A 24,874-nucleotide genomic window follows, 5' to 3' on the forward strand; every position below is an offset into this window, starting at 1 on the left:
GGTCAATGTACAGCATGCTATTTATATCACTATTCATGTATTGGATTTCCCCAGCATGCATCTAAAAATAGACTGAAAAAAATAGAGAAAGGAGGAGGGGAAGGGGACCAAAAATAAATACAAAGGGGAAGGAAGAGGGAGGGATGATGAACGATTAAAAGAATATGTCCTCTTAGTGTTGTTGGTGTTCCATGAGCTGGCTTGGGGTGTTTGGGTCAATGAGGCCCCACTTGCCCCTCTCTCAAGGGGGCTGTGTTCAAATGAAGGCTTCTTTTTAACATATTTCAGAAACATATCGTTTTTTTTTCTGGTTTTTGAATCCTATTTTGTCATCTCAGATTTTCTGTTTTTTTTCCCCCCCAAGTGCTTGATGATTCTACTAGCCTGGTCCAAGATCTGTTTGTGCTGTTTTGCCAACTCCTTTGGTCATTGTCACCTTAGGAGTTGGGATGAGAGCACAAAACAGTTCTGTGACCAAGCATGTTCTGCAGTTCCCAATCCCCTTGTTCTAATGCATTGGTGCCATAGCAGTAAACAGTTATACTCAAGTACAGCAAACAGGGAGTTACCCATTATTATAAACTGGGTGGTTCGAGCCCTGAATGCTGATTGGCTGAAAGCTGTGAAAGCTGAAAGCTGTATATCAGACCATATACCACAGGTATGACGAAACATGTATTCTTACTGTTCTAATTACGTGTGTAACCAGTTTATAATAACAATAAGGCACCTCATGGGTTTGTGGTATATGGCCAATAAGAACAGCCCTTAACTGTGGTACATTGGCCATATACCACACCTCCCCTGGCCTCATTGCTTAAATATAAGCAACATAGAACCTGGAAATAGCTAACGGCTAACTACTCATGCAACTCAATGAAAACTTTACTAAATGTCAAAGAGCATCAGATCGGACCAATGATTGACAGCTATGGTGATAGCATCCATAGGGTTGAAAGGTCTAATTTCCCCCATCAATAAAATAATCTCTGATCTACTTTGTGACCTTTCAGTCTATTATGCAGGACTGGCGGTACAGTCGGTCCTGTGTGTGGTTGTGTGTGGTTTGGAAAGGGATAGAGTCCAATGCTGAGCACACACCTCTGTGACTCACAGCCATTCCTATCAGTCTGTTAAGGTTATTGTGGCTACTCGGGCATGAATGGGCGCATGCATGCATGAACATACACACACACACACACACACCATGGCGATTTATACATCTGGATGACCACAAAGTCAGGTATGCCCAGTGTGTGTGTGCGGCTGTGCAGTTGGCTGTAGGCATAGAAGCAGAGCGGTGTACGTCATGCGGTGGAGCAGCAGCCTGAACTGAGCTACTACTGCCAGTCCCTCCTCCCCTTCCCTTATACAACTTCAGCTCCCTCTGCAAGCTAGCGCAGCTCACTCGCTTGCCTTTTTAAGCATGCATCAAATATACACTGAAGAAAAATATAAAGGCAACATGTAAAGTGTTGGTTCCATGTTTCATGAGCTGAAATAAAAGAGCCCAGAAATGTTCCATGCACACAACAAGCTTATTTCTCTCAGATTTAATGCACACATTTCTTTGAATCCCTGTTATGTTTGCATTTATCCTTCGCCAAGATCATCCGTCCACCTGACAGGTGTGGCATACCAAGAATATGATTTTATAGGTATTTATTTATTTATTTATATAGACATTTTTAGATCAGCTGTTATCTCCAAGTGCTGTACAGAAACCCAGCCTAAAACCCCAAACAGCAAGCAATGCAGGTGTAGAAGTACCTGCATGGCATGATCATTACACAGGTGCACCTTGTGCTGGGGACAATAAAAGGCCACTCTAAAATGTGCAGTTCTGTCACACAATGCCACAGATGACTCAAGTTTTGAAGGAGCGTGCAATTGGCATGCTGACTGCAGGAATGTCCACCAGAGCTGTTGCCTGAGAGTGCAATGTTCATTTCTCTACCATAAGCCGCCTCCAGGGCCTAACAAATTTATTTCAATTGACTGATTTCCTTATATGAACTGTAACTCAGTAAAATAATTGAAATTGTTACATGCTGCGTTTCTGTATTTTTGTCAGTATATCTATGAGCATGAAATAGTATTGATATATGATTCAAAACCATACATATATTGTCTCTGATCACTCCTCTCCGTAAAAAAAAAAAATTAGACTCTAACTCAGGAGCAGTTTCTATATGCTTCCCTGTTCATTCTCTGTTTCAATTCAAAGGATACATTAATTGGATGAACCAATGCAATGTTTCCAATTAGCACTGCGTTGTTGCGCGAGACTGGTAGAATAATCACTGTCCTCATTACCCTCTCCATACCACGTTGAATGCAATGTGTGTGTACGTGTTGCTAGTTGCGTGCGGGCTCGTGCTTGCGTGAGTGCGATAGCCAACCCAACTGCGTGTCCCTGCCTGCTTCTGTGTCGTAGGATTTTGGCTGTCTCCTTGCAAAAGTAGCACGTCTTCCGCTCGCAACTCTCCGCGGTCTTTCTGTCCCTCGATCTGTGTGGCGCTTTCCCCGCGCTTCAATGCATCTTCTGCGCGTTCCTCGGTGTAGCCCATTCAACCTATTCTCCGCAGTGCTGAAATAGAGAGTGAGTGAAAGGAGGGTGGCAAAAGAGAGAGAGAGAGAGAGAGAGAGAGAGAGAGAGGAGCAAGGGGGCGATACGGGGAAACACAAGAGAGATAGTGAGAGAGAGCGAGAGAGAGAGAGAGAGAGAGAGCGGGAGAGAGAGGAGCAAAGGGGCGATACGGGGAAACACACGAGAGAGAGTCCGAGAGAGAGAGAGAGGGAGAGAGAGAGAGAGCGGGAGAGAGAGAGAGAGGGGGAGGGGGGGGGGGGGCAAAGGAAAATTGCACAATCCGTCAAAGCTCCCTAGCGCGCGGATCTTTCGACGGCTGCACCATTAATTTGGACGGTCGGAAAGAGTGAGTAGTGCCTGTTGCTTATATGTCATCATTACGCTATACAAATGACCATTCGTTTCATAAACCGTCTTGAAAAATGTCTCATCATACATCATCATAGTTTTCATTTTGGGTTATAGCAGTTCACACGTTTCATGATGATGTCCGTCTGTCAGTGTGTTGTGGGCTACAGTCAGTCTGTCTGTAACATTTGCTGCATCTATTTAGTCTAGCTGAATACACACAGGAAATGCATGCGACTGACATTTGGTTTTGAAACATCTGAAAAAGAAGTCAATCATTCTATAATATACTGCCTTTGGTCTCTCGCTCTCTCTCTCTCGCTCCCCGCAAGATGTACGTGTGGCAGGCTCTGAGAATGTTACCTTCGTGAATATTTCCTTCCCAAGACATTTCTTGATGATTAGAATCATTTTCGTGTCGCTTTTGCCACTGGTGAGCGTTGTTCATTGCAGTGCAACAGCGCACTGTAGTGTGTGGTGAAGCTCTGTGTGGAAGTGTGAAGGGAATGGGAATCACGACAATTTTGTTATGTAGTTGGTATGGGAGACTAAAAGTAATGCCTGTTACTTGGTGAAACCTGGGGGGAAGGTGATGGTATATGATGTGTGCTGCAGTAGCCTAGTTGTTCTCTATCTGGGTCCATGTGCATGTTTAAAACTGTGTGTGTGTGTGTGTCGAGTTTTTGATTGGGGGGGGGGGGGGGGGGTGTGGCTGCCAGGAGGAAAGAGAGGGAGAGGAGGAGGAGAGCTAGAGAGAGGGGGGGGGGGGGGGGGGGGAGTGTGGCTCTGGGTGTCCAATTGAAATGCTCGGATGGGTTATCCCTGTCTCCATCAGTCAGTTTTAATAGCTTTCAATGCCTCTGCATATAATGCTAAAGAAAACAGACATGGCTGTTTATAGATCCTGGATGTATTTGTGAATGGTGGTTGGTGCCCGTAACTGTAAGAAGAGTTGGCTCTGTACAGGCATGTGTAGGTTCAGTCAGAGCTCTTGGATGCTCCTACATTTTTGGGGGGCCAAGGTCTTTCCCTAGACATGTCCACCCCCCCCCCCCCCCCCTCCCAGACATGTCTCCTCCCCGCCCCTCTCTCCATCACTCTCTCCCTACGGTTTATCTTCTTCCCTCATTGAGCACATTTGATGTTCGTTATCTCTGTATCATTCATGGATTCCAATGTACTACACTCTGTGCATTCATACAATGTACTGCGCTCTGTGCATTCATACAATGTACTACATTCTGTACATTCATACAATGTACTACACTCTGTACATTCATACAATGTACTACACTCTGTACATTCATACAATGTACTACACTCTGTACATTCATACAATGTACTACACTCTGTACATTCATACAATGTACTACACTCTGTACATTTATACAATGTACTACACTCTGTACATTCATACAATGTACTACACTCTGTACATTCATACAATGTACTACTCTGTACATTCATACAATGTACTACTCTGTACATTTATACAATGTACTGCACTCTGTACATTACTGTGTTTTTCATGTGCTTTCTCCTGTGCATGGTTTTTCTCACTCAAGAAGCTGATGTCAGACCTACTTTCCTGTCCCTGCTTTAAATACTGCATTCTTCATGCCAGTTGGCCGAGCCTGCTGACAGTGGAACATATTGCCGCCTCAACAGAAAACGACACCCTTCCTGAGCCTTCATTGGCCGCTTAGCTGGGAATATCAACTGTGGGGCTGGTCAGAAAGAGTGAGTAGTGGGTGTTGGGAGTTGTAGTTTCTGTACCACTCAGCAGTTGTCTTTGTCCACTTGACCCACAATCGCTCCAAATTGCCTTACCCATCCATCCCTTCTTCTTTCCATCATACTGTCCTGCGGCGTTTAATCCAATGCTGTTCTAGGGAGACAACGGCACAATGAAGCACTCTGACTCTCCATAGTATTCCAAGTATTTCTCCCTATTGGATTCTATAAACTGCCGTGTGTCCTTGAAAGTCGCTGTATCAGCCACATTTCATTGAGAGAAGCCTAGTCCCATTGGACTGTACCTACACGCATGTCATCACACACTCAATAGAATTACGAGACCTGTCATAACACGCTATGACGGTTCATGTCAAGCTATATCATTTTGTCATGACACGTGGTGATGTTTTCAACACCAATGTTTTCATGCAGGCTGACATTGGATTCGCCACTAATGTCCCATCATGACATGTTAAGATAATGGATCATGCTATTCGTATGACAGCCCTATATGCTGCATGCTGCAGGGCACAATACCTCAAGTAAAGTGCCTATTCCCAGACTCCATTTCTCACTGGTGGAAGGTCTCAATTATTAAAACATATTAATATTATTACATACTTATTAACACCTGTATGCTAATGACCCAACATTACTACCTTAATGAATAAACCTATCTAATTAATTAAGTGTGACATTTGTTATTTAAGCTAAAAAAAGCTGTCCCAGTACAGTAGTGTGCTTGGACCCATACATGAGACTATAGGCTAATAGTGTCCTTGGTTTTACGCTATCTAGTTTTCTGGTATTTCAGCACCTCACTCGTGGACAGCTCCACACTCTAACCATGACCTCAAACATATTCCCCCTTAGCCAGTCTCTCTCTCTCTCTCTTGCTCTCTCTCTCTCTCTTAGTTTTAAGCGTTCTATTATTCTGTTATTTCAGCACCATACTAGTGGACAGATCCACACTCTCACTGACCTCAAACATTTTTTCCTTTGAAGCTTCTCTCTATTTCTCTCTCTCTCTCTCCAAACTCTCCCTCTACTGATCCCTCCTTTTATTTATCTCTTCATGGATTCCCTCCCCCATCCATGCTATAACATAAGCCACCATTCACTATTCACCCCCCACATTCAAGTGGCATTCCGTACATTTGCTCCCAGAGACCTAAGCTCTCCCAGTCCCAACACAAAGTGGTGGAGCCTAGAGCTGGGACGATAGACTAAAAAGAATCAACACTGACCGCACCCATCATTTCACGCAGGCTTTTTGCTGATCAATATGATAAGTAGCCTATACTAGAGAAATGTGAAGTTTTAACAAGAAATAAGTTTGCTAATATTGGTAATTTTTAATGGGACAATTGATTTGACCAACCATCAAACTAGTAGTAGTAGTTTAAAGGATCATAAAAAAAAACTGTGGTGCAAATTCATGTTATAAACTTATCATTCTATTTCTCATTATCACATCAATTCAGGCAATTCATTGCAATATAGATGAATGTCCAAATTGCCTAGCTGTAATGGGTGCCTCATGGGAATTGTGGTTTATTCTGTAGGCTTTAACTACAAAGGGAATCTCATCCACCCCAATGCCCCATCTTAGAGAAACATAGGTCTCTTCATGTTACTGAAGTCCAGAGTGTTTCAAGGGAATGAAGAATCAAGGGAATTGTTCTTTCTCGTCTCTTTTCTCGCTTCAAAATGTGAGAGCCCATAATGAATGATCCATGAGGGATTGACCCGGTCCACGATCCACGTCTCTTACTCTTACTTTTGTCCATTCGTAAGGCCAGATGGTATCTATTACCCTTTCCACACATCGTGCCGACCCCAACCAAACTGTGCAGGCTTGGATATTTTATTTTTTACGTTGCCCTTTTCAGAACGGTTCCAACAACTATGTATACTGTGCATTCCATAAGTATTCAGACCCCTTGTCTTTTTCCACATTTTGTTACGTTATAGCCATATTATAAAATATCTTAAATTAATGTTTTTCCTCATAAATCTACACACAATACCCCATAATGACAAAGTGAAAACCAGTTCTTAGATGTTTTTGCAAATTTATTGAAAATAAAAAACAGAAAAACTTTATTTACATAAGTATTCAGACCCTTTGCTATGAGACTCGAAATTGAGCTCCGGTGCATCCTGTTTCCATTGATCATCCTTGAGATGTTTCCACAACTTGATTGGAGTCCACCTGTGGTAAATTAAATTGATAGGACATTATTTGGAAAGGCACACACCTGTGGTCCCACAGTTGACAATGTATGTCAGAGCAAAAATCAAGCCTTGATGTTGAAGGAATTGTCCGTAAAGCCCAGAGATAGGATTGTGTCGAGGCACTGATCTGGGGAAGGGTACCAAAACATTTCTTAAATGGAAGAAGTTTGGAATCCCCAAGACTCTTCCTAGAGCTGGCCGCCCGGCCAAAGAGCTGGCCGCCCGTCTGGAGGAAACCTGGCACCATCCCTAAGATGAAGCATGCTGGTAGCAGCATCATGCTGTGGGGATTTTTTTCAGCGGCAGGGACTGGGGAGACTTGTCAGGATCAAGGGAAAGATGAACAGAGCAAAGTACAGAGAGATCCTTGATGAAAACCTGCTCCAGAGCACTCAGGACCTTAGATTGGGGTGAAGGTTCACCTTCCAACAGTAACAATGACCCTAAGCACACAGCCAAGACAACGCAGGAGTGGCTTTGGAAAACAAATCTCTGAATGTCCTTGAGTGGCCCAGCTAGAGCACAGACTTGAACCTGATCGAACATCTCTGGAGAGACCTGAAAATAGCTGTGCAGCGACGCTCCCCATCCAACCTGACAGAGCTTGAGAGGATCTGCAATGTAGAATGGAAGAAACTCCCCAAATACAGGTGTGCCAAGCTTGTAGCGTCATACCCAGGAAGACTCGAGGCTGTATTCGCTGCCAAAGGTGCTTCAACAAAGTACTGGGTAAAAGGTCTGAATATTTATGTAAATGTGATATTTCAGTTTTGAATTTGTCATTAATGTCCTTAAAATGTATAAAAACCTGTTTTTGTGCTGTCATTATGGGGTATTTGTTTATCCATTAGAATAAGGCTGTAATATAGCAACATTTGGAAAAAGTCAAGGGGTCTGACTACTTTCCGAATGCACTGTAGGTTGGTTTGGCTTGGTTCGGTTGCTCAGTAGTGTGACGGACATTTTACTGCAAATTGTCATAGTATCTGTTTGAGAATGGTGTTTTCCCTCTCTCGGGCTGCCGTGTCTAGCACTCACAGTCAACACTGTTTATAAAGAAGCCTCTTCTCAGCTCCCATCCAAATTCGATGGCGTGCCTCATCTTCACATTCTGTTTGACCTTGCAGACACAACTCCCGAGCACAACAGATGCTAACGGTTTCACCTCCTTACCACCATCATCGGTCGCCTTGAGGGAATCTTGTGAGGGAATCTTGACACGTACACAGTCCTCCTTTTACCCTTGGTCACTGTCCTCTTGAGTTGACAATGTTTATTCAACGGATTTCTGAAGGTCTGGGTAGACTATTCACGCGAGGGAGACAGGATGGGGGGGGCTGCTTCTTACCATATCAAATATTTGTAACTGGTGAGTCATCATGAGTGAGAAAAATCCATTGTGACACTCGTGAATGTGCAGTGCTGCATCTCAAATCGGTGATGAGGTCATTGGTTTTCGGGCACCACAGTTGCTCTCCTCCTCTCCTCCTCTTTTCCTCGTGCAGGTTTTCTCTTTTTCTTTCTTCTCACCAGTGAAACGGTTTGAGTGGGTAAAGCCACACTGTCATCAGTGGAGGAGCCTCACCTGTAATTTGCAGCACGCTGCTCTGTGGCGGTGAGGTCGTTCCCATTCACTGGCATAGCGGGCTGTGCGGTCATGTGTTGCATTTTGACCACTGCTTATGCTACCTATAGCCTACCCGCTGCACACAGACGTCAATTTGACGTCTATTCCGTGTTGGTTCAACGTAATTTTGTCGGAATGATGTGGAAACAACGTCGATTCAACCAGTGTGTGCCCAGGGGGGTAGTTAAACCAGACTGACTGACTGCAACATTCAGCTTGGTTTAACCAGGTTAGTATGTACAGGATATGTACCAGTAGTCACCGCTATGTATCCAAAGACACTGGCAGATAATCCTCCACTTTACACTGTCTGTTTCTCTTTTAAGATGAGTTGAAGACAGAAAACAGTTATTTGGTTAATTATCTTCAATGAAACGTGAAGCAATGTCATAAAAGGGATCATTCAGTCACGTGGAGAAGCTTTCTCTTCCTCTAAAACTAACCAAGTGATAAAACTAACCAAGTGGTTCCTCTACTGTAAATTGGTCTCTGTTCAGTTATTCTGATGAGAAAACCCACCAGGGGAGAGGCCAACTCCATTTCAACCAGGCTTTCCCATTCATCTGCTGAATTAGCTGCACTGAAATCGACTCGACCCCAAACCTCACCTGTCCTCTCACCTCCATCTCTCTCTTCTTTCTTATCCTCTCTCCTCTCTCCCTCAGACGAGCATGTTCAGCACGCGGGCACTCACGCTCCTGTCCTCTGTGTTTGGGGCTTGCGGCCTGCTCCTGGTGGGCGTGGCTGTGTCCACAGACTATTGGCTACTGATGGAGGAGGGCGTGGTTCTGCAGCAGAACCAGAGCATGGAGGTCAGGATGGCCCTGCACTCCGGCATGTGGAGGGTCTGCTTCGTGGCAGGTATGCTGGAATAGACACATTTCGTTTATATGTACAGAAACACGCATGAACGTATTGTACACATAATGCTTTGTGGCAGGTTTCACGTGAGGAAAGCGCTACGTATAAACAGTAGTTCATATGTACACAGGCACACAGTACCTTACTGTAATGCTTTGTGGCAGGTACTGGAATCAACATAGGCTATATTTCACATTTCGTTCTGTCACTCACACACACACACACACACACACACACACACACACGTGTTTTATTGTTACCCCATTGTCTTGCGTCAGATCGCATCACTCATACACGGAGCTCATCCCTCAATGGTTGTCACTAGTTACCAAAGCCACAAAGTCAAAATTGGCTATATTGTAAAAATTCTTAAAAAACAAAAATGTACTTTTTGGTCTTAATTTATGGTTAGGGTTAAGCATAATGTTAGCAGTGTGGTTAATATACACTGCTAAACCTTAATACCACACCATATACAATCGTTCTAGCTATGGATATAGGCTGAGCTTACAAAACTTTAGGAACACCTGCTCTTTCCATGATATAGGTGAATCCAGGTGAAAGCTATGATCCCTTATTGATGTCACTTGTTAAATCCACTCCAATCAGTCTAGATGAAGGGGATGAGACGGGTTAAATAATTATTTTTAAGCTTCATCACTCATCACAAGCAGGCTGTCATGTGCCTTTTACTGAGGAGTGGCCTCCGTCTGGCCGCTACCATAAAGGCCTGATTGGTGGAGTGCTGCAGAGATGGTTGTCCTTCTGGAAGGTTCTCCCATCTCCACAAAGGAACTCTGGAGCTCTATTAGAGTGACCATCGGGTTCTTGGTCACCTCCCTGACCAAGGCCCTTCTCCCCCAATTTCTCAGTTTGGAACAGTCTTCTTCCATTTAAGAATGATGGAGGCCGCTGTGTTCTTGGGGACCTTCAATGCTGCAGACATTGTTTTGTTACCCTTCCCCAGATCAGTGCCTCGACACAATCCTGTCTCGGAGCTCTACGGACAATTCCTTTGACCTCATGACTTGTTTTTTTCTCTGACATTCACTGTCAACTGTGGGACCTTAATTAGACAGGTGTGTGCCTTTTCAAATCATGTCCAATCAATTTAAATTACCGCAGGTGGACTCCAATCACATGGTAGAAACATCTCAAGGATGATCAATGGAAACAGGATGCACCTGAGCTCCAATTCGAGTCTCACAGCAAAGGGTTGTGCAAATAAGGTATTTCAGTTTTTTATTTAATACATTTGCTAAAATTTCGAACCAGTTTTTGCTTTGTCATTATGGGGTATTGTGTGTAGATTGATGGGGGAAAACAATTATTTAATCAATTTTAGAATAAGGCTGCAACGTAACAAAATGTCTGAATAGTTTCCGAATGCACTGTATACTTATACTGTGTATTTAAAGAGTAATACACTGAGTATACAAAGCTTTAAGAAACCTGCTCTTTGGAACGTCTTCAACACATTGAGTCAATGTTCCAACCAGTTGAGACTGTTCTGAGGGCAAAAAGGTGTGTAAACTCAATATTAGGAAGGCATTCCTAATGTTTTGTACACTCAGTGTATAATTAAGTGATAAGGCCTGAGAAGACAGTGTTTTGGAGGATATATTGGCAAGGGTGCCGTTACACCCGAGACGAAGAATAGTAACTTAGAGCACCCAAACAAAACTCTAATTAAAAACTCTTAAATCAATTGCTATAGTATTATAATGAGGTTTTCTCTAAAGCAGCTCATGATCACACAGGGATTGAAAAACGTTGTAAAAAGTGGGAAAAATTTGTAAGAATGAGGCAGGTGGATTTGAGCGTGCATTATCACCTGAGCATTATCACGGGCTTCAGTGAGCATGGAAGTGAACTGGGTAAGTGAAAGAGCTACTGTACCTCTATGCTAACGTTATCTAGCTATAGAGCTACCGCATGTAGCTCACGACTTTAATCTAAATAACACTGATAAAACAAACCAAATGTTAACATGTCTGCCAGCTGTTGGTAGCTAACTGCTGGTGCTATCATACTATACATAAACTCAGCAAAAAAAGAAACGTCCCTTTTTCAGGACCCTGTCTGTCAAAGATAATTAGTAAAAATCTAAATAACTTCACAGATCTTCATTGTAAAGGGTTTTAACACTGTTTCCCATGCTTGTTCAATGAACCATGAACAATTAATTAACATGCACCTGTGGAACAGTCGTTAAGACACTAACAGGAGGGGGACCGATTTGGAGGTGGTGGGTTCGTCATGGTCTGGGGCGGTGTGTCACAGCATCATCAGACAGAGCTTGTTGTCATTGCAGGCAATCTCCACGCTGTGCGTTACAGGGAAGACATCCTCCTCCCTCATGTGGTACCCTTCCTGCAGGCTCATCCTGACATGACCCTCCAGCATGACAATACCACCAGCCATACTGCTCGTTCTGTGCATGATTTCCTGCAAGACAGGAATGTCAGTGTTCTGCCATGGCCAGCGAAGAGCCCGGATCTCAATCCCATTGAGCACGTCTGGGATCTGTTGGATCGGAGGGTGAGGGCTAGGGCCATTCCCCCCAGAAATGTCTGGGAACTTGCAGTTGCCTTGGTAGAAGAGTAGGGTAACATCTCACAGCAAGAACTGGCAAATCTGGTGCAGTCCTTGAGGAGGAGATGCACTGCAGTACTTAATGCAGCTGGTGGCTACACCACATACTGACTGTTACTTTTGATTTTGACCCCCCCTTTGTTCAGGGACACATTATTCAATTTCTGTTAGTCACATGTCTGTGGAACGTGTTCAGTTTATGTCTCAGTTGATGAATCTTGTTATGCTCATACAAATATTTACACATTAAGTTTAAGTTTGCTGAAAATAAACACAGTTGACAGTGAGAAGCCGTTTCTTTTTTTGCCGAGTTCAGTACGAGTATGGGAAAGAGTAGTTTTGTCTATGCCAGAGGTCACTGTTACGGTAGAGAGCCCTATGGCTGGGGCCAAAACGATGTGCGTGGATGACTTGTCGGATGGATCCGCGCGTGTTGATGCAACACCTCCAGTAGAATTTTATTCTGACATCTACATGGACTTGGGCAGTGGTCTCCAAGGCTTTCCTAGTCAATCGCCAAATACTTCAGTAAAAAACCCAACGATAGCCTTGCTTTCCTGTTTTTTATTAGTTTTGCGCTGCTTGCGGTAGCGGCACGCGTTTCGGGTTGCCATGGATTTTTAACCATTTCATTGCGTCTGACGGTACAAACTGCACCAAATGAAGTGCACAGATTACCGCTGGCCAATCAGATAGCTCAGATCCCAGTGTCTGCAGAAAATACGGTATGTCATTGGTCTGCAGCTTTCACGAGCCCACGGCAAAGTCGATAGTCAACTCTACTGTGTGAGATTTCAAATCTTTAAAAAACATCACTAAAGACTGACAAATACAGCAAAGAGCTGCTGTTTTTATGAGTGAGTTCATGTTTAAGATTGTATTCAGCACTGTCAACACTTTATTCAACACATTGCTTACTTATTATATATATATATATATATATATATATATACTGTATAAAACATTTTTTTTTTGGGGGGGGGGGGGGTAGATCAGCTTTAATATTGCAGATGGATTGTGGCTTCCATCAGCTTAATTTTCTGCATCATTTCCAATCCCCCATATCATTGTTTGTAAATATATATATACCTTTTTCGTAATATATTTCCCTTTATTATTTTCCCCTAACCCTAGTGTCAAATAAAAAAAAAGAATAATAAAAAGGTCACATACACATGGTTAGCGGATGTTAATGCGAGTGTAGCGAAATGCTTGTGCTTCTAGTTCCGACCGTGCAGTAATATCTAACATGTAATCTACCAATTTCACAACAACTACCTTATACACACAATGTAAGGGGACGAATAAGAATATGTACATATAAATATATGGATGAGCGATGGCCATGCGGCATAGGCAAGATGCAGTAGATGGTATAGAGTACAGTATATACATATGAGATGAGTAATGTAGGGTATGCAAACATTATATAAAGTGGAATTGTTTAAAGTGACTAGTGATACATTTATTACACCCAATTTTTAATTAGAAAAGTGACTAGAGATTTGAGTCAGTATGTTGGCAGCAGCCACTCAATGTTGGTGATGGCTGTTTAACAGTCTGATGGCCTTGAGATAGAAGCTGTTTTTCAGTCTCTCGGTCCCAGCTTTGATCCACCTGTACTGGCCTCGCCTTCTGGATGATAGCTGTCACGACCGTCTGAAGAAGTAGACCAAGGTGTAGCGTGGTGAGCGTACGTTACTTTTATTTTGTAAATGTCGCCAACAAAACAAGAAACAAAGACACGACCGTGACGCTTACAAGGGCTATAGTGCCACTAACAAAGATAACTTCCCACAAAAACAAAAGGGAAAAAGGCTGCTTAAGTATGATACCCAATCAGAGACAACGATAGACAGCTGTCCCTGATTGAGAACCATACCCGGCCAAAACATAGAAATACAAAAACATAGAAAACAGAACATAGAATGCCCACCCAAATCACACCCTGGCCAAACCAAATAGAGACATAAAAAGGCTCTCTAAAGTCAGGGCATGACATTAGCGGGTTGAACAGGCAGTGGCTCGGGTGGTTGTCGTCCTTGATGAACTTTTTGGCCTTCTAGTGACATCAGGTGGTGTAGGTGTCCTGGAGGGCAGGTAGTTTACACCCAGTGATGCGTTGTGCAGACCTCACTACCCTCTGGAGCGCCTTACAGTTGTGGGCGGAGCAGTTGCCGTGCCAGGTGGTGATACAGCCCGACAGGATGCTCTCGATTGTGCATCTGTAAAAGTTTGTCAGGGTTTTTGGTGACAAGCCAAATTTCTTCAGCCTCCTGAGGTTGAAGAAGCGTTGTTCCGCCTTCTTCACCACGCTGTATGTGTGGGTGGACCATTTCAGTTTGTCTGTGATGTGTACGCTGAGGAACTTAAAACTTTCCACCTTCTCCACTACTGTCCCATCGATGTGGATAGGGGGGTGCTCCCTCTGCTGTTTCCTGAAGTCCACGATCATCTCCTTTGTTTTGTTGACGATGGGTGTGAGGTTATTTTCCTGACACCACACTCCGAGGGCCCTCACCTCCTCCCTGTAGGCCGTCTCGTCGTTGTTGGTAATCAAGCCTACCACTGTAGTGTCGTCTGAAAACTTGATGATTGAGTTGGAGGCGTGCTTGGCCACGCAGTCCTGGGTGAACAGGGAGTGCAGGAGAGGGCTGAGAACGCACCCTTGTGGGGCTCCAGTGTTGAGGATCAGCAGGGTGAAGATGTTGTTTCCTACCCTCACCACCTGGGGGCGGCCCGTCAGAAAGTCCAGGACCCAGTTGCACAGGGCGGGGTCGAGAAAACAGGGTCTCGAGCTTAATGACGAGTTTGGAGGGTACTATGGCATTAAATGCTGAGCTGTAATCAATGAACAGCATTCTTACATAGGTATTCCTCTTTTCCAGATGGGTTAGGGCAGTGTGCAGTGTGATTGCGATTGCGTCGTCTGTGGACCTATTGGGGCGGTAAGCAAATTGGAGTGGGTCTAGGGTGTCAGGCAGGATGAAGGTGATATAATCCTTGACTAGTCTCTCAAAGCACTTCATGATGACGTACAGTGCCTTGCGAAAGTATTCGGCCCCCTTGAACTTTGCGACCTTTTGCCACATTTCAGGCTTCAAACATAAAGATATAAAACTGTATTTTTTTGTGAAGAATCAACAACAAGTGGGACACAATCATGAAGTGGAACGACATTTATTGAATATTTCAAACTTTTTTAACAAATCAAAAACTGAAAAATTGGGCGTGCAAAATTATTCAGCCCCTTTACTTTCAGTGCAGAATTATCCAATGTTGACCTAAATGACTAATGATGATAAATACAATCCACCTGTGTGTAATCAAGTCTCCGTATAAATGCACCTGCACTGTGATAGTCTCAGAGGTCCGTCAAAAGCGCAGAGAGCATCATGAAGAACAAGGAACACACCAGGCAGGTCCGAGATACTGTTGTGAAGAATTTTAAAGACGGATTTGGATACAAAAAGATTTCCCAAGCTTTAAACATCCCAAGGAGCACTGTGCAAGCGATAATATTGAAATGGAAGGAGTATCAGACCACTGCAAATCTACCAAGACCTGGCCGTCCCTCTAAACTTTCAGCTCATACAAGGAGAAGACTGATCAGAGATGCAGCCAAGAGGCCCATGATCACTCTGGATGAACTGCAGAGATCTACAGCTGATGTGGGAGACTCTGTCCATAGGACAACAATCAGTGGTATATTGCACAAATCTGGCCTTTATGGAAGAGTGGCAAGAAGAAAGACATTTCTTAAAGATATCCATAAAAAGTGTTGTTTAAAGTTTGCCACAAGCCACCTGGGAGACACACCAAACATGTGGAAGAAGGTGCTCTGGTCAGATGAAACCAAAATTGAACTTTTTGGCAACAATGCAAAACGTTATGTTTGCTGTAAAAGCAACACAGCTGAACACACCATCCCCACTGTCAAACATGGTGGTGGCAGCATCATGGTTTGGGCCTGCTTTTCTTCAGCAGGGACAGGGAAGATGGTTAAAATTGATGGGAAGATGGATGGAGCCAAATACAGGACCATTCTGGAAGAAAACCTGATGGAGTCTGCAAAAGACCTGAGACTTGGACGGAGATTTGTCTTCCAACAAGACAATGATCCAAAACATAAAGCAAAATCTACAATGGAATGGTTCAAAAATAAACATATCCAGGTGTTAGAATGGCCAAGTCAAAGTCCAGACCTGAATCCAATCGAGAATCTGTGGAAAGAACTGAAAACTGCTGTTCACAAATGCTCTCCATCCAACCTCACTGAGCTCGAGCTGTTTTGCAAGGAGGAATGGGAAAAAAATGTCAGTCTCTCGATGTGCAAAACTGATAGAGACATACCCCAAACGACTTACAGCTGTAATCGCAGCAAAAGGTGGCGCTACAAAGTATTATTAACTTAAGGGGGCTGAATAATTTTGCACGCCCAATTTTTCAGTTTTTGATTTGTTAAAAAAGTTTGAAATATCCAATAAATGTCGTTCCACTTCATGATTGTGTCCCACTTGTTGTTGATTCTTCACAAAAAAATACAGTTTTATATCTTTATGTTTGAAGCCTGAAATGTGGCAAAAGGTCGCAAAGTTCAAGGGGGCCGAATACTTTCGCAAGGCACTGTATATAATGTTAACCCATTGCATAAGAGATTCTCCAATATTTAAATATTCATTCCAGTCATACTTTATCAAAAGCCTTTTCAAAGTCAGCTACGAATACCATAACTGGTTTGACTGATTTTTCATACTGTTCTATTGTTTCCAGTACTTGCATGATATTATCTCCAATGTATCATCCATGTAAAAAACCTGACTGATTAGGATGAATAATATCCTACAATACCTTTTTAATTCTAAGCGCTATGAACTTTGTTAGAATTTTTGCATCACAACACTGGAGTGTTTTTAGATTGACTGGATCTTTATACAGTATTTACCACTTGGGTCCTGTTTCAGTAATAATGAAATCAGACCTTGTTGAGTATCTGATAATCTACCATTTTTATCCGTACAACAGAGCATAATTTGCTAATTGAGAGGTGCCGGAACCAAAATTGAGCTCGAGAGGGGGAGGGAGTTCTGAGGTACCATCAGCATTGCATGCATATGGTCGCATTTGCGTAGTGCCATAGAGCAGTAGAGTAGAGGCACTTACAGAAGTTGCACACATGGGGTCTGGGAAAAATGTGGCTTTTTCGAAATGTATTTCATGCAATTCTACATCATTTTGGCAGAATCTTTGGCGGAATCTTTTTTAATACCGCACAAATGATAGAGATGCAGGCCTCTGACACTGACAAACTGACATCAATAAAAACGACCTTGTCTTGAATCTATCAAAAGCCTAGGCCTAGGTGTGTGGAGACATATTGTAGGCTACAATACGAGAAGGACATTTTAGTACTAAAAATGCCAGTTTCACTGATTTACCCAATGATGCGCAGCTCACTCGCTGTTGATGGCCGATGTGCGCATGCCAAAAGCCTCGCTCATTGTTTTACTTTGTATAACACTATCTGGAAGTTGATCAAATCTTTTGGTAGCCTACAGCACAGTCTTCTCTTTTCAGCAGTAGCCTTTTGCTTTCCAACCTGTGTTTTCCCTTGATTGTATTTGAAATGGTTTTGTCTGCATGCTGTTTGTGTCACTGACAGATTTGCCGCACGTTCCCGACTGTAGGCTATTCCTTGTTATTGGGCTACAATCCACAGCTAGGCTATTTTTAAAAGAAGCTATTTATCCTCCGTGGCTAAATGATAGTCCTTCTCGTGGTGTAGTAGGCTATTCTGGATGATTCCATTAATTTCTGAACAGACAGCAGTTATTCTATAACTTTGGCAAATGTACTGTATTTCAATGTATTAGGGGTGCTGCAGGTCCTTGATTCTATGATTTCTATAAGGAAATACATGGTGATGTCAACGCTGGAGGATGAGAGATACAGGCTCCTGTCTATCAGGGCAGAGAGGGAGAGATCATAGAAAGTGAATCTCATTTTAGTTATGTAAGAGATACAGGCATGCTTCTATAACACAATCACTGCCACGCGCTGGTCTCACACATAGGCTACAGTAGGTTACAATGCCTGTGCAGAAATCGACTTTTTAACATTACGTTTTTTTTGTGGGGGCAGGAGAATTAATGAAGAGGCAACTTGAATGAACTTTGATTTTTACATGACAAAAAGTGACAATTATTTTTCATGCCACAAGAGTTGCCGGATCCGACCAAGTAGCTTCTTGAACAAAACAGTCCAAAACGGAGAAGTGCCAGGATCCGGCTCAAATTAAGCACTAATTGAATACTTTTTTAAACCATAAAACGCCCTCTCCCTATCCACTCGCGATACAACGTGTATTGATTGAGTTGCGTTGTTATTGTTAGCAGCTTGTGTCTATTTAATATTGAGGAATATTTCACGTTCTCCGGTCAGGCGAGTAACAACATGAATTGGTGCATGTGTCAGAAATAATGAAGTACGACTCGAGTTTTGCCATCAGCTCGAAGACGGTGCCCCATTTTGAGTCAATCAGCAGCACTCAGTGGAGTTCTCTGCTGCTGTTTCTCTCTCTTTTTCTCTCTCTCTCTCTCTCTCTCTCTCTCTCTCTCTCTCTCTGTACTGAGAGTAACCAACAGATGAAGGCACCATCAGTCCAGTAAAGAAACAATTGATATTTTACAAGTGTGATCATATATATATATATATATATAAATGGTCTGAGAAGAACATTGGCGGGGCAATTCAAGAAAGCCCATATGCAGTGATAATGTACTAAACCTATAGCCTACTGCACAAACCTCATTGTTACATAACTTTTTTCAATAGGTTAATGTTGCATATGCTTACATCAGAAAAGGTTGGTGACCACAGGGCTAGGGCATCACGAAGATATTCCCTACACTGGATTGACTGCAGATTTTAGGAACGGAAAATTGAATATGTTGGGGCTGGCTGCCCGTTGAGGTGGCCATTCTGTGGCTCTGGGGGGGATTTGCCGCTTCGCTTCGCATTGGATCCGATCTTGGATCTGATGGCATTTCTAAGAAGCCCCGGAGACAGGATTTCTTTGGAGGGGTGGATTGTGGATTTAGCTTATTTCTTGATCTTAGAATCAATGTTGTCATTGTTTTTCCATAAAAAAAGTGCACACCAGTTTACAATGTATAGGGTGGCAGGGTAGCCTAGTGGTTAGAGTTCAAATCCCCGAGCTGACAAGGTACAAATCTGTCGTTCTGCCCCTGAACAGGCAGTTAACCCACTGTTCGTCATTGAAAATAAGAATTTGTTCTAAACTGACTTGCCTAGTTAAATAAAGATAAAACAAATACAGTAGGCTACAAGTGATATGTTCCTCCACCGCGTGAGTCATAGAAATTATGATTTTGCGTTCGGAGGTTCCAGCGGTCTTCGTGGTTTTTATATGCAGGGAGCATAAATTGTACAATTCTATACTAACAAATACTTTTTCAAGGTAGAAACCATGTACATTAGTTACTATACAGCACCAACTAAATACGTACAGTTGAAGTCGGAAGTTTACATACACCTTAGCCAAAAACATTTAAACTCAGTTTTTCACAATTCCTGACATTTAATCCTTGCAAAATATTCCACTTTATTTTAAGAATGTGAAATGTCAGAATAAAGTAATAACATTTCAGCCTTTATTTTCTTCATCACATTCCCAGTGGGTCAGAAGTGTACATACACTCAATTAGTATTTGGTAGCATTGCCTTTAAATTGTTTAACTTGGGTCAAACATTTTGGTTAGCCTTCCACAAGCTTCCCACAATAAGTTGGGTGAATTTTGGCCCATTCCTCCTGACAGAGCTGGTGTAACTGAATCAGGTTTGTAGGCCTACTTGCTCACACACGCTTTTTCAGTTCTGCCCACAAATTTTCTATAGGATGGAGGTCAGGGCTTTGTGATGGCCACTCCAATACCTTGACTGTGTTGTCCTTAAGCCATTTTGCCACAACTTTGGAAGTATGCTTGGGGTCATTGTCCATTTGGAAGACCCATTTGCGACCAAGCTTTAACTTCCTGACTGATGTCTTGAGATGTTGCTTCAATATATCCACATAATTGTCCTACCTCATGATGTCATCTATTTTGTTAATTGCACCAGTCACTCCTGCAGCAAAGCACCGACACAACATGATGCTGCCACCCCGTGCTTCACGGTTGGGATGGTGTTCTTCGGCTTGCAAGCCTCCCCCTTTTTCTTCCAAACATAACAATGGTCATTATGGTCAAACAGTTCTATTTTTGTTTCATCAGACCAGAGGACATTTCTCCAAAAAGTACGATCTTTGTCCCCATGTGCAGTTGCAAACCGTTGTCTGGCTTTTTTTTATGGCGGTTTTGGAGCAGTGGCTTCCTTGCTGAGCGGCCTTTCAGGTTATGTCGATATAGGACTTGTTTAACTGTGGATATAGATACTTTTGTACCTGTTTCCTCCAGCATCTTCACAAGGTCTGTTGCTGTTGTTCTGGGATTGATTTGCACTTTTTGCACCAAAGTACGTTCATCTCTAGGAGACAGAATGCGTCTTCTTCCTGACCGATATGACGGCTGCGTGATCCCATGGTGTTTATACTTACGTTCTATTGTTTGTACAGATGAACGTGGTACCTTCAGGCGTTTGTTCAGCATTGAATGTGTGGACTAGGTTAGCTTCCTATTATTTTCATACGAAGTGACTGGCTTCGAACAACGTTAGCAAGCTAATGCCATGGACAAATTTAAGTTAGTTGTTGTGCACACATTGTCAAACTCCAGAAATACTGTCCTGTCAAGCACCAAACATCTTAGCTAGATGTACAAATTAGCTATTAAGACTTCCTCTGAAAAAACCAAACATATTACGGACCAATTTTAGGGTGAAATAGGATTCATTAGGCAATGTTACCTAGGTCATATCAGAGAGGGAGGTGGGGCATGGCGTGTAGTGACGATTGATTACACACCACACCTACCAAGTAGTGCCATGCGAGAGTTTGGTTCAATAGGGTCTGGCTCTGACAGATATGTGTACAAGCTAGCTAGTGTGTACTATCTAGTGTGCATGTAGTGACGTAATCAGTGGAGGATCCTCAGAGGAGGAAGGGGAGGACCATCTTCCAAAATGAAGAAGAAGCAAGAGAGAGAGAGAGATAAAACAACATTTTTAAATCGGTATCAGTTTCACTTACTTAGTTAGCAAATACAGCTAGCTAGTTTAGCCTACTCAAACACCCTGCTCAAACCAAGGGATACTATGTTAGCTAGCTGGCTATGACTATCCAACACAACACTGGAACTTTTCCAAATCAAGGTAAGCTTTTGGTTTTACTAATTTAATGCCACCTTGGCCTGCCGGTGTAAGTGCTAAACTGCTTACTGACTGTACACTGTAACTGTAACGTTAGTGCATGATTGTAACGTGTTAGTTCTATTAGCTATGTTGACTATAATGCTACTTTAGCTAATATGGTAAAAATGATGTAGGCTGTGAGTAGGGGTTATGATATGGTTTGGCTTGGAAATGTTTTTTTGCCTGGTCACATACAGCTGATGTGTTGTGCGTTGAATCCCACAAGCGAAGAGAAAAGGTGAGAGGAGTAGAGCGCGTAAATGCGAGAAGTAATACAACGTGGCTGCTATGAAAGTGAACTGTGTTATGTGTGATCATGGGCAATTCTGTTGAAATATTTTTCTTAAATGCAAACTCTTGTTGCAACTGTTAAACTAATAATTACACCCAAAATCAGCAAGATGCAGGCTAGAGTAGCGGTATTGAATGTGTCAACAAAGCATCCTTCACTCATACTGCCAAACATACCCTCGTAAAACTGACCATCCTACCGATCCTCGACTTCGGTGATGTCATCTATAAAATAGCCTCCAACACTCTACTCAACAAACTGTATGCAGTCTATCACAGTGCCATCCGTTTTGTCACCAAAGCCCCATACACTACCCACCATTGCGACCTGTACGCTCTCGTTGGTTGGCCCTCGCTTCATACTCGTCGCCAAACCCACTGGCTACAGGTTATCTACAAGTCTCTGCTAGGTAAAGCCCCGCCTTATCTCAGCTCACTGGTCACCATAGCAGCTCCCACTCGTAGCACGCGCTCCAGCAGGTATATCTCACTGGTCACCCCCAAAGCCAATTCCTTCTTTGGTCGTCTTTCCTTCCAGTTCTCTGCTGCCCATGACTGGAACAAATTGCAAAAATCTCTGAAGCTGGAGACTCACATCTCCCTCACTAGCTTTAAGCACCAGGTGTCAGAGCATTTTACAGATCACTGCACCTGTACTTAGCCTATCTGTAAATAGCCCATCTATCTACCTATCTCATCCCCATACTGGTATTTATTTATTTTGCTCCTTTGCACCCCAGTATCTCTACCTGCACATTCATCTTCTGCCGATCTACCATTCCAGTGTTTAATTGCTATATTGTAATTACTTCGAGAACCATGGCCTATTTATTTCCTTAACTTACCTCATTTGCACTCACTGTATATAGACTTTTTGTTTTCTTTTGTTCTACTGTATTATTTATTGACTGTATGTTTTGTTTATTCCATGTGTAACTCTGTGTTGTTGTATGTGTCGAATTGCTACACTTTATCTTGGCCAGGTCGCAGTTGCAAATGAGAACTTGTTCTCAACTAGCCTACCTGGTTAAATAAAGGTGAAATAAAATGTAAAAAATTAAACTGTAGACCTGTCCATTGAGGCCTGTTGCCTCAAATTTTTCTCTCGACTTGTGTGCACCTACATTGTAAACTTTCATTCATAGGCTAGATTGTAGCAACCTCATGATGGGTAGGGGGAAAATCTATAATGTAGTAGTAGTATCATGTAGTAGCCTAAACCTATCACTGTTACACTGAACTGGGTGAGTGGAATATGAATGACGGTCATCCAATATGCTGTAATATAAATAAGGCCATGCTCATGAAAAACAAAAATTGTCCTCCCGGATCTTAAACGGCACCGGCCGCCACTGGACATAATGCATGTAGTGACATAATGCTAATGGCGGTTGTACTGTTACAAGTACGCTCAATGGCAATGGTCGCGGTGTGTATTGGGTGCAGCGTGTAGTGGTCCCAGCGTGTAGTTACTGCAGTCCGATGATACATTTTATTGGACAGATCAGTGCAGGCGGAATCGACGCGCTATCTAACGTAAGACGATGATTGTTACCCATGGCTCAGAGGCATCAGTCTGCTAAAGTTGAAAGGAACGCTTAAGGAAGAATGTACACACACACACACACACACGCGCGCGCTCCTTTAGCCAGAGTTATACTGGTGGCCTTCCAGCAGAATGTCGTTGTTTGCGCTGGTGCCTGGTACACAAGGTGGAATGTGGCTTTCTTCGCCGACTGTTCACCTCTGTGCCACTCTGATTAGGTGTCCCGCTCCCTGTCCAAATTCCAGGTTAACGACTTACTCCCTATTCCACCCCAAGTGTCTCTTCTGCTCATCTGTCTCTGTCTCTCTCTCTCTCAGGACCTGAAAAGGGGAGATGTGTAGCATCGGAATACTTCACCACTGAAGCTGAGATAGACATCGTGACCGAAAACACTGCAAATATACTAAGTAAGTGACAACAGCGATAAACTTGCAGGAAAATAACCCATGCATGTCATTGTGTCATTGCTTTATGCACCTTATGGCTCTATCCAGGAAACATGGTGAGGCAAAATGGTTCCCAACCTCATTCATTTAAAACCTGTGTTGAACACTGCTGAAGTTCCCTTTTCTTTATTTATCAACTATGTAAATTATTCAAGATATGGAAACTTGGGAAAACCTTGTAAGGCGTAGAACATTGTGGCCCAAAAGTGGACTATATAGACCACAATGGGACCTGACACGCTACGACAAAGGACATTATCATTACTACAGAGTATTGTTTTGTACAGCTGGCTGCAGGCATAACAACCTGTAGGGAATGATAAACTGATGCAGGAAATGTGTTCTTGGGAAATGTTACTTGATCCTTATTTTGTATGATTTCCTTTCTTCGTGATTGACAAGTAAAACAATTGAATTTAGAATGGTGGGGGCTAGTATTACATAAAGTATTTATGTCGGTACAAAATTGCTCCCAACCTCAGTTCATGTCAACCTCTGTGACTACTCCATAAAGACTTTATAGTCATGTAAGAAAGGAAGTGAAGGAAGATTTTTCTTCTTCTGTATAATTCAAGTGTTCACTCGTGACGTTTTTCATTGTCCTTTTCTTTTTCTTTAACCTTCCAAGGCAGGTCAATTAAAAGCAAATTATCATTTACAATGACGGCCTGGCAGACACTTGGCAACAGCACAGAAACATCAGCAGACAGACAGTGGAAATAAAGCAGGAGAGATACCATCATACGACACCTATGGCAACAGCTCAACATGGCAACAGCTCAACATGGCACAAACACTGTTAAGCGCAGACAACAACAGCGCGAGGCACAAAATAGGCAGAGACGACGCACATCACGACAACAGAGACCACCGCAACACTACATGACAGGAGATCTATGGCAACAGCGCAAAACGTTGTAGGAACAGGCAATAGCACGAGAAACAAAGTAGGCAGCACGGGAAGCAAAGTGTAATAGGAAAACCCTGTTAGAAGAAAAAGTGTCAGACTACAATACAAGTAACATAGCACTACTGAATAGACAAATAGACAAGGTAACAAATAATTGCAGCGCAAGCAGACAGACGTTAAAAAAAAGACACGTAGCCTTAGTTATTGGTTTGCGTAAAACAGCTAAAACATAACAGTTACAAATCGTTCGTGCACGTATATAACAATTTCGACCATTCTTGTTTTTTCTCTCCATGTGTTATGTACTGTGCATTAATTT

The 24,874-nt window shown here is 42.8% G+C and overlaps 1 protein-coding gene across 2 annotated transcripts in view; it reads left to right on the forward strand.

The window, feature by feature from the left end:
* The first annotated feature begins 2,872 nt into the window (after positions 1–2,872).
* Positions 2,873–24,874, forward strand: part of LOC139372609 (voltage-dependent calcium channel gamma-7 subunit-like) — a 29,845-nt gene continuing 7,843 nt past the window's right edge. The window contains exons 1-3 of one of the 2 annotated variants that reach the window (XM_071112375.1): positions 2,873–2,936; positions 9,206–9,401; positions 23,517–23,606. In XM_071112375.1, coding sequence (XP_070968476.1) covers positions 9,212–9,401; positions 23,517–23,606 — 280 coding nt within the window. In that variant the 5' untranslated portion in view covers positions 2,873–2,936; positions 9,206–9,211. Of the gene's footprint in view, positions 2,937–4,519; positions 4,679–9,205; positions 9,402–23,516; positions 23,607–24,874 lie in introns of those variants that run through there. The other variant, XM_071112373.1, reaches the window with a different exon arrangement.

Source organism: Oncorhynchus clarkii, chromosome 18 (assembly GCF_045791955.1).
Source record: "Oncorhynchus clarkii lewisi isolate Uvic-CL-2024 chromosome 18, UVic_Ocla_1.0, whole genome shotgun sequence".
Taxonomy (NCBI): domain Eukaryota; kingdom Metazoa; phylum Chordata; class Actinopteri; order Salmoniformes; family Salmonidae; genus Oncorhynchus; species Oncorhynchus clarkii.